This window comes from Paramormyrops kingsleyae, chromosome 8, assembly GCF_048594095.1.
Source record: "Paramormyrops kingsleyae isolate MSU_618 chromosome 8, PKINGS_0.4, whole genome shotgun sequence".
NCBI lineage: Eukaryota > Metazoa > Chordata > Actinopteri > Osteoglossiformes > Mormyridae > Paramormyrops > Paramormyrops kingsleyae.
The window spans coordinates 4,821,261-4,830,913 of NC_132804.1; the positions used below are offsets into that span (position 1 = coordinate 4,821,261).

Genomic DNA, 9,653 nt, shown 5'->3' on the forward strand with positions numbered 1-9,653 from the left:
ACACAACCTCCTCGGGTTTGTCACGCTTTCGGCCCTGCTTACAGGGCCATCTCCATGACACAGGCAGATACGGGTCAGCGCTTCTCCTGCTGACACGGCAGGTGCTGTTTACAGCTCGTGAAATTATCATATGGCCTTTAGGTCGCTTCTAAAGATTATCACCAACCTGACAGGAGGACAGGTTAAGCAGAGGAACACGGAATTCCCCATTAGCTGATATGTTGTTACTGAAAATACTATATCCTAATACAAGCTAAAATGTGTCACAGGTAAGAATGCCATGAAATCAGCTCACAACGGGGGCATTCTGGACTATTCCTCCTGAAGCTCAGCCAGACCCAGGACACACTGGAGGGATTATATCTTGCAGCTGGCTTGACAACATCTGGGGATCTCCCAGATCAAGCTGCAGTCTGCAGCCCCGGAGAGGGAGAGATTTCATAGCGCAGATTAGCAGGGATCTTACGGTGACCGTGCCGTGTAGTCAGCACAAAACCTGACAAAACATTTCCAGCTCCAACACGTTACTTTTTGTTCACAAACTACCTAGATTCGCTATTAACTAAATGTATGTCTGTTAAGATAAACTATGTAAAGCTCATTTCATCTCTGTATTGACTGGTTAAGTTGTGAGTTGCTGAAGGTGCATTTATTTTGCCTAAGGTGCTGGTCCAGCCATATCTGTCTATTCTCACATTATCACATCGTATCGCCTGCATCAGTATTATGAACAGCAAAAACCTGTTATTTTGACGGTGTGAGTGTTGGCAGAAATGAAAAATGTGCTCTCAATTATCAACTGGACATATGTAAATGAGTCTGTGTTGATGACCGAAGGGAGGCAACTGTGAGCTAAGACGACGTTGAAAAGTGTTAATAAAGCTTTGTTTTTGAAGGTAAAAGAGACAGGAGTTTCCCGTGTGTGTGCGTCAGTCCTCCATAAAAGTTTACATATTCGGTCTATTATACATTTTTACGCCCCATAACTGCTGTGGCATGTATTTCTGCTAACAGTGGGGAAACTCGAACTATAAAAATCTGTGACTGCAATCAGGAAACTAAAAATGTCAGAAGTCTCATATTCTGTTTGGTTGCTGATGGTTATGGTTAGGGCTGGGTAGGGGTTCAGGTCGTCATAGTTGGGATTAGAGTTTTCCCCATAGAAATGAATGGAAAGTCATCACAAAGATATGAGCACAAACGTGTGTGTGTGTGTTTGCCATATGATGGGCTGCCATCCAGGCACGTGTGTGTGTGTGTGTTTTGTACTGAATGCCCCCCCCCCTTTAACCTTTCAGCTCCTGCCCCTCCGAAAGCCAGGCACAGCCCCGCTGCCTCCCCCCTCTTACTTCTTTCTGCTGTGTGCTTCCTGTGACACGCTAGGTTCCCCTTACTTTGTCCTGGATAAGTGAGTGTCCCATACACGGTGTAACATCTAACTAAAGCAGAAAATATTAACATTCAAAATGCACGATACCATATTAAATCGAAAAATATCTACAGAAATTCTGCCTTATTTTTATATATGCATTTCGTGAAGGTATTCTGTTGTTTTCACAGCCTTCGGTATCAAGCCGACATTATGGACTTGACAAGTGTCTCGGAATGAAAACCTAATTAGCCACATCAGAGCCCCCGACCCGGACCTCCAGGATAAGGCGCTACTAGCAGACAGAAAGACCCCATTGGTCACTGGCTAATGAGAAAAACGCCCGGGGGCCATCCGCATTCATTCGCGTCACTATACCAACAAGTCCCCCCGATCGGAGGACTTACGCACTCACTGAATGATGAGAACTGTTGCTTATAGCTTGGACGAAATACACGTGAATCACATTAACGAACGGATAATTACTTAAACTACATAAGTGATCAACGGTATCTGAAACAAGGCAAACATACCTTTTTTTCTAAAATAATAAAAACCTGCATAATTGTTTACAAACCCGCTGCGAGTATGAAACATAGCAATGTGTTATTTAGCTTGCAATGGCTCAGAGGCCAAATGACTACTGTTGTTAGCTGTTGATAGCTACGGGTGATACAAAAGAACTTGAGTAAAGTCTATTGGTTGTTCCGACTTTCAGCGCCATAAGTTGAAACGTCATGTGCCAAATGGGTTAAAGTCTATCCTGATAGTTTATACATCGAAATATAACGTGACAAGAGAATTGCCCGTATATATAACTGATTCTGTTTAGTATATTTCGGCATATCAAAGGTATGGAGAACAGACGTTGTCGTCCTATGTAGCCCTACAGAAGGCAAAATACATCGAATTATGGCAAGTTGCAAAAGCATTTTCACGTTTGCTGCTTGGAAGACTCGATCGGCCCTTTGAAGAAACAGTTCATAATTGTTAACATGATGTATCCACAGCAAAAACAGGCAACCCATATGAAATGCATGCGGATTTTAATTATTTCCTATAACAACTATGAAAATTAATATAAATTAATGCATTTGTTTTACAAATACGTAAAACAAAAAGGGTCTGTTTATAATAAATACTTTTTATACCCTAGTTTTTTTTAACTAAAATGTCTTCACAAATAAAGTATTTTTACATGTCCTTTTTTGAATAACTAAATATTGCGCTAAACCATGCTGCCTGATTGAATATTTCGGACAGGCAGAATTCGGGGTCTGAATAATTATGCCTACAGTTTTTACATAGGCTACTTCAGCTTTTTTGTACCTTACAATACATCAAAACTAAATGCGGGCTTTGACGTTTCCCATGTTAAGTATAATAAACCCAACTTTCATGATTACTGTTTCTAGAAATGCGCGTTACAAAACACTACAGCCTCGGGCTGGAGCGCGGTGGGTGTGCGCGCGGGGAGCCGCCGCTGTAATGTAATACCCCAATTTATGGCTGCCGCGTGCGCGCGCCTCCTCACCTCTCGAGAACGGCGCTGTGGCCAGTCCGCGACCCGGGCTGCCAGCGGGGATTTACCGACTGGCTCGGCGCCCGACCGCAAGCAGTTTAGTTCGCCGGGTTCTCACGACCTCAGCGCCACACAAGCGTCTCTGAAATATTAACACAGACACGCAGCACACGAGGAGCAGCCGCACAGCCAGCACGCCGCCGGCTGGTGTGCAAAGGCAAGCCGCGTAATATCGCCTGTTTGAGCAGAAGAGAAACGCTCTTCGTTGTAATTTCCAGGGCAACTTACAGTTTAGACAGGACGGCGTGTAGAAATGGAAAAGTCAAACAAAAACTAGGAACAGACACGAAGATAGCCATGTGTAACTTAGCTATACAAGTAGCTAAATTCTACATATATCATAAAAAAGATCATAAAAATAAGGGAAATTTAAAAATAAAGGAACCATTTCATTTTCCTACACAGCAACATAATAGAATAGGTTTTCAGAATTATACAATCACACGGGCACGTTCACTTAAACATAATTATGTAAAATAAACAGACCCCCATCCAGCTATAGTTAGACCTATTACTTTTTTAACACCGTTTTGACGATAACAACGAATTTTTTGGTAAACATGCACATTTGAAGCGATAGAACCTAATTAAATCATGATATATAAATATATACATACCATAATTAATATTTATGCCTATAATTTATAAAGACGTAATTTCTTGAGGAATGCGTAACACAGGTAAGCTTTTTAATGTATTTTTTATGTTCTTTGATGCCCTACACACTCAGCTGACTGAATGAAATCCAAGCTTGGAGTCGGAGTGAGTCGGCGGCTGCCAGCGGCCGGCACACGGCGAGCGTCAGGCGGCCAAGCCCAGCAACATGAGCCCTGGCTCCGCACGCCTGGGAAAGATAAGCTTACACCCTGGAGATAATAAATCTGTGTGCGTCTGATTGTGACATGTGAACGTGAGCGTTTGATGGTGGGGGTTATTTAAGAGTCTTCCTTGTATTTATTGGAAATTCATGGTCAATTTTAGTCATTTCGCCTTTTAAAATTAACTGTATAACAGCATTAATGGTTTTTATTTGTAATTTAAGTATTTCTCATGTGCATCGCACTGCTGCAGTGGATTTTGTTTAGTGGGCTAATTATTCTCTCTCACAATCGTATTAAACGGATCAATAGGTTCAGGAGATAACTATTATACGGTAGTTTTGTTGAGCCATGAAGGTCGCAGCCTGTATATAAAATAAAATCATTTTTGATTCGTCGTAGGGGCGTCGGTCGTTAAGTGCATTGCCTCTTAATTTAATTGGAGATATTACACAGAAAACTTTTCAAACACATATGTGTAAAATCTGAAGTCGGCTAGCGTTACTGAAAATCGTACAGCACTATTCCCTTCATTGTACAGTAATCAGTTTAATCGTTATGAAATAAAAGCATTATCAAGAAGAAAATGGTCTTAACCCTAACCGCAATGACAGTGATGAGGCACAGCAATATTGTCATATAACAAAGATTTTATTCCACCCCCCCCCCCCCCCCAAAAAAAAAAAAAAGTTTTTAACACAAACTAAGCAATATTAAACACAGCTTTGGCATTTGACATACGACATGTTTTTATAAAACTATATTTTTCCATAAAAAAACGTTTTCCTATTAACATTGTACTAAGCATGAACATATCTATCACCAGCATCCCAAAGTGTGGAATCAGCAAATAAATATTGTTCAGATACAGTTCAGGAGGAGTATTCCTTAAAACGGAAACATTCCTCGTAATTTCTCAGGTGTTTCTCCCCCCAGGCCTTCGCCGATTCTCTCTACCAGGGCCGCCAGACAGACTCGCTGCTGTCCGACTCCACACTAACACCCCCGGAGCTCACGGGCTTCGAAACGCCGGAGAAGGACGTCATGCCCTGGACCGGGGACGCCACTGCGGGTCCGGAACCGGGATGCACCGGACTGCCGTTAACGGTAACCGGCACGTTCGTGTTAGCGTACAGCGGGATAACCGGAGTCGAGGCAGCCGGGAAAGATGGGCTAGGGATGAGAAAGGCGAACTGTCCGTCGGTTGCAGGTACGAGGTGGAAACCTCCGTAAACTTTCGGTGAGGCGGCCTCGGCCGGGCTTAATTTGCAGGGCACGGATACGCCGCTGATGGGCACAGTGGCGGCGGGGGGTAACTGCACGTGCAGAGGCTGAGGAGGCAGGTGGGGCTGCTGCTGGGCCGCCTGTGGGTAGCTGACGGCCATCATTTGTCCCATGCAACCCGACAGGTGGCTGAGAAGCCTGGATCGGACCTCCGTGTTTACTCCTTCGCATGTGGACAAGAAGCGAGTCACTTCATTCATGCATTCGTTGAATCCCGCTCGGTATTTACTGAGAACGGCTGTATCTGATGCCAAAGCACCTAGGAGGGAGGTAAGAGAATCGAGTGAGTTTTCAAAATTTGGGATCAACGAACCAAATAAATATGATACACATAATGATACACATATCCATTAATATATATTTATTATAAATTATTATACATAGCAATCGATACCTACCGGTCATCTGGGCCCGTTGCAGGTTCCGCAAGTGCTTCACCGTCATCTCCAAAATATCTGCTTTCTCTAACTTCGAATGTCTTGAGCTCTGCGGAAAAATGTAAGCAGTGTAAATACGGGTAGATTACACCAGCAGTATTTCATCAACAGTGCCCAATTCTTTGCTGTGATAAATGCATTTATAAACAATCACTTACGTCTTTTTTAAGGGCATCAAGAATAAGGGTTTTAAGCTGACCGAGGCTTTCATTTATTCTCGCTCTGCGACGTTTCTCCATAATGGGCTTGGAGGACTGCAAAAATAACATAAATAAGAACAAATAAATAAAACAATACATAAAGGGTGATACACTTGGTTACTTCCATTACTGTGCTGGAATATATTATGATATGTAAACGACAACAAATGTATTACTATATAAAAATTCTGCGGATCAAATACAATAATGAAATTCAAACATTAAGTATAATTACAATGGCTATATTTCTTCAGCGTCAAATTGTGGGATATTTACCTTTCTGTGCTCACTGGCATTTTTGGGTTTATCCGGAGTGTGAGACCCACTTGCTGGTGCCCCAGCTGCTGGAGATGCTGTGGGTTTTTCCATCATGTTATCAGTAGGCATTTTAATTGCAATAAATTTTCTTGATGTGCAAGTTGGTGTATCCTTTTCTGATGTGTCGAATCACAGGACTAAACAGTATCCCTTGAGTCTGACAACAGCAAGACGTCGAGAGAAGTTTGGCTCTATGATCCTATGACTTACAGCCACAGTGAAGCGTGCATGTCCCACCGATCACGTCTTTTGCGCTGATCCAAACGTACGTATCATTAGACTGCCTTGCGCAAGTCTGCTCTTAAAAGTGCCACACGCCCGTGATATTTATATCTGGCGTGCCTGCTCCCAGTTCGTGTGAAACCTTCTCTGCATTCTTTCCCACACTCATTGCAGCCAATAGGCGCGTGGACTCACCCTTTGGGCGCGGGGCAGACAGCTGATTGGACGGCATGCCGCGCTGTCTGTCACGCGCTGCTCAATCAGCCCCCAAGGAACAGAGAACAAAGTAGCCGGCGCAGTTGGTCAGGTGGTGAAGCAGTACGGGGAATTGGGGGAGTGCGGTGGCTGTTCCCTAATGACTTTATTTCTGGTTAATAAGGTACTCTGTGCGCACTTTTTTGTGTTCGATTTCACGTTAGATGTGAGAGTTTATAAACCAAAACAAGAAACGTTCCAAAAATGCCATTTCTAATAAACGTCACATTAATGTATTGCCTACTAAACTTTCTCTTGGAAAATAAAAAATTACGGGTGTTTTAATGCATTATACCCACTATTTTTAAAGGAACTGACTCTAGGGTAAAACTGGGTCAAACGTTTAAAACATTCCACTTCAAAGGAATAATAGATGTTTCGGCACGCGAGGCGGTTTTGCAGCGGCACGCAGCAAGCCAATGGCAGTCGAGCACTATATGCTAATTTTCCGATGTGCTTTATGATTGGCTGAGTAAACCTCGAGCTGTCAATCATCCCAGGGAGAGCGGGAGAGAAGGGAGGGTGGGGGAAGTTAGAATAACATCTGTCCGCGTGCCAGCCCCACTGCGAGCGACCGCGCCGCGCCTTCCGTCCTCTGTGGAGCACGTGCCAAGGGAGTGTTCATTGGCTGCAGCGGGAACTATAGAAAAGCTCGTTTGCGGGAATCCGGCTTCTCTCGCTTGAAGCCTGGGAAAACCACTCCTCCAGCCAACAGTAGCGCACTACAAATCTTGTTTTGTATACACTTCGTCAACGTCGTGTAAGCATTATTGGTGTAAACAGAGCTGATTAAATCGCATTTGTCTGGAACACATTTTCTTGCTACCAGTGTAAAATGGTTAGGCAGTGACACTTAGTTTGTTGGGCTGGCATCAGGAACTGGGGTTGTGTCTAACTACAGCAGACTCGTGGCGGACGTGCTGAGCCGTACAGCCTCCAATTAAGGCCGGTTTTTACTATGACTGAGTCATGCCAAGAGCAAAACTCGAAGCCAAATAACTTGGAGAAAATATTTAGGCAATCATTGCGTCCGAGTTAAGTTTTACCCCAACCGCATTTACATGAACATTTACAGGTAAACACAAGTGTCACTACGATAATGGAGGGAAATTTGCAGCTCTGAAATGTGAAATTTTACACATTTTTTTTCTAATAATTTTAATACGTACACAGAGCATCATTGTACACTATTTTAATTTTCTTGTGCAAAACTAATCATTTAAACAGAGCTTATGTTAAATAACTTAAAATAAATTAAATTATAGACATATAACGATAAATGATATCCATTATAAAATACTAATTGACAGTATTCTATTTTGCTATGTAAATATCTCTAGATAGATAGATAGATAGATGGATGGATGGATGTGTCGTGAATGGTGGCCGTATTTTCCCCATTTGAGGGTAGCGGGTTCCCTCTAGCGGGAAACCAAAGCGCAACAAGACCCTTTACCATTCAGCTTCAAATTCGTTATTTCCCTCTCTCAATAATGTTGCCATATTTTTCATATAGGCCTAGTATCTTGCATGGGCCAAAACAGAAACTAATCTATGCATTTCAATGTAACATCTGTTTTAAAGCCCTAATCTTAAAAATTATTTCTGAATTTTTTTTTATCTTTCTTCTGCTTACATTGCGTTATAATTATCACACGCCACAGATACAATCATAACACACCATTATACATTTAAGAAATATATTTAGTTGCAAGTGGTCTGTTGTAATGAAGGAGAACTTTTTCCCCTTCGCTTTTTCCCTTCGAATGCGCAGTGTTTCCGCCAGGAGGCGCAAGGCGTAGCAACGAAAATGCGGGGTCTCATCAATCGGTGATGCAAAAAATAACAAAGGAAAAACTTGCACGATTAAAAATAGCATTATTGATACATAAAATACGCTATCGTTAAATACATAAAAGTCGTAAAAGAAATTAAAAACGTAAAAAGTGTTGAAGGTTGTGACATCACAATTGCAATGTTACCCTCACGGATTGCCCACTTGTCTTTACACGTACGAACGTGTCCATGGTAAGACTTCTCTGTCGGTGGTATAATGTTTTGATTGAGGAAAAAAGCTCGTCCTATCTAGGCTTGGTTTTTAAATACCACGTGTTAGACGAATTGCATTTTAATCAAAATGTTCGTCAGGATTCGCCCCGGTGTTGAGCCCTGGGTGCACTAACTATAATACTGTTAAACATGTAAAAAGTAGACTTAAATTGTACTACTGCACGAACTGTTGCTTATGGGTAACTTGGATGTGGGGAATGGACACGTGTTAGAAGCATCTGCATGACACTGGTGACCGCGGCTAAACCAAAATCTTTGGTTATGCAATATGTCCCATTTATAGTTTTTTAAAATAAAACTAGAAAATCTAAGTGCAACAGCATCTGTTTTATTTTGAAGCGTTTGTAAATAATGTACAGTGTCTAAGTGAGTTCTTGGCATCACAAACTATGTTTCAATAAGGTATTTGTCCGATCTCTTCTGTAGAACCCTAAGTAACATGCTGTTTTCACCTTCTGTCCTTAGAAAGATAATAATTTGTCTTTAGACCAGTTACTCATCTTTGGTTGGTAAGGCGCCTGCTGAAGAGCTGTTAAGCACAGTGCAGTTTCAGCAATGTCTCCATGATGTGGGGGGGGGGGGGGGGGTCTATTGTGTTTGAGCTCTACACCTGCCTGGGTCAGTTATCCTGTGGCCGGTCGGACGCTTGTTTGCTGAGGATCCACAGACCTCTGAGGCCAGCTGTGTGGATGCTGTCAGATCCCACTTGCCTTATTTGTTTTGGGACTGGGGACACTGGTACAGTCTAGCAAAGTATTTACTAAGCCTCCTTCTGTGTATTTTTCTGTTGGGGTGCTGGGAAATACTCCACAAAAACCCGTAATGCCACAACAACACAATTGTCTTACCATAATTATCTATTACAAGTGTTCTGTAGGCGTTCTATATATATGTATATACAGTATATCCTTAAATAGTAGTTCACTTGCATATTTAATGACAGAAATCACAAAAAGAAGTTGAAACACATTAATTTAAAATATTAATAAAGTCAAAGGACAAACTGCCTAATTAGAATTTAACAGTCACGTTTTCCTTACCACTGAAGGTGTTTCCTTCAGGGAAATAATAATGTAATTTAGCTCACTATACTTTTCT

General features: G+C 42.1%; 1 protein-coding gene across 2 annotated transcripts; it reads right to left on the reverse strand.

Annotated features, from left to right (window-relative positions):
- Positions 1-4,434: 4,434 nt before the first annotated feature.
- her9 (hairy-related 9) lies at positions 4,435-6,358 on the reverse strand. Of its 2 annotated transcripts, XM_023829497.2 has the most exons (5): positions 6,219-6,355; positions 5,967-6,043; positions 5,649-5,744; positions 5,452-5,539; positions 4,435-5,312 (listed from the first exon to the last, which is right to left on the reverse strand). In XM_023829497.2, the coding sequence occupies exons 3-5, from the start codon at positions 5,727-5,729 to the stop codon at positions 4,723-4,725; spliced, it is 759 nt and encodes a 252-aa protein (XP_023685265.1). In that variant the 5' UTR covers positions 5,730-5,744; positions 5,967-6,043; positions 6,219-6,355; the 3' UTR covers positions 4,435-4,722. The 2 variants fall into 2 exon arrangements, with proteins under 2 accessions (XP_023685265.1, XP_023685245.1); XM_023829477.2 differs by having other exon boundaries at positions 5,967-6,358.
- Positions 6,359-9,653: the final 3,295 nt, after the last annotated feature.

Bases quoted from the DNA above. Each gene is read 5' to 3' on its own strand.
- her9 (XM_023829477.2), bottom strand. From the start codon at position 6,077: ATGCCTACTGATAACATGATGGAAAAACCCACAGCATCTCCAGCAGCT. The intron at 5,745-5,966 runs GTAAATATCCCA...TTATTTTTGCAG, and splicing joins ATGCCAGTGAGCACAGAAAG to TCCTCCAAGCCCATTATGGA. The intron at 5,540-5,648 runs GTAAGTGATTGT...ATTTTTCCGCAG, and splicing joins TTGATGCCCTTAAAAAAGAC to AGCTCAAGACATTCGAAGTT.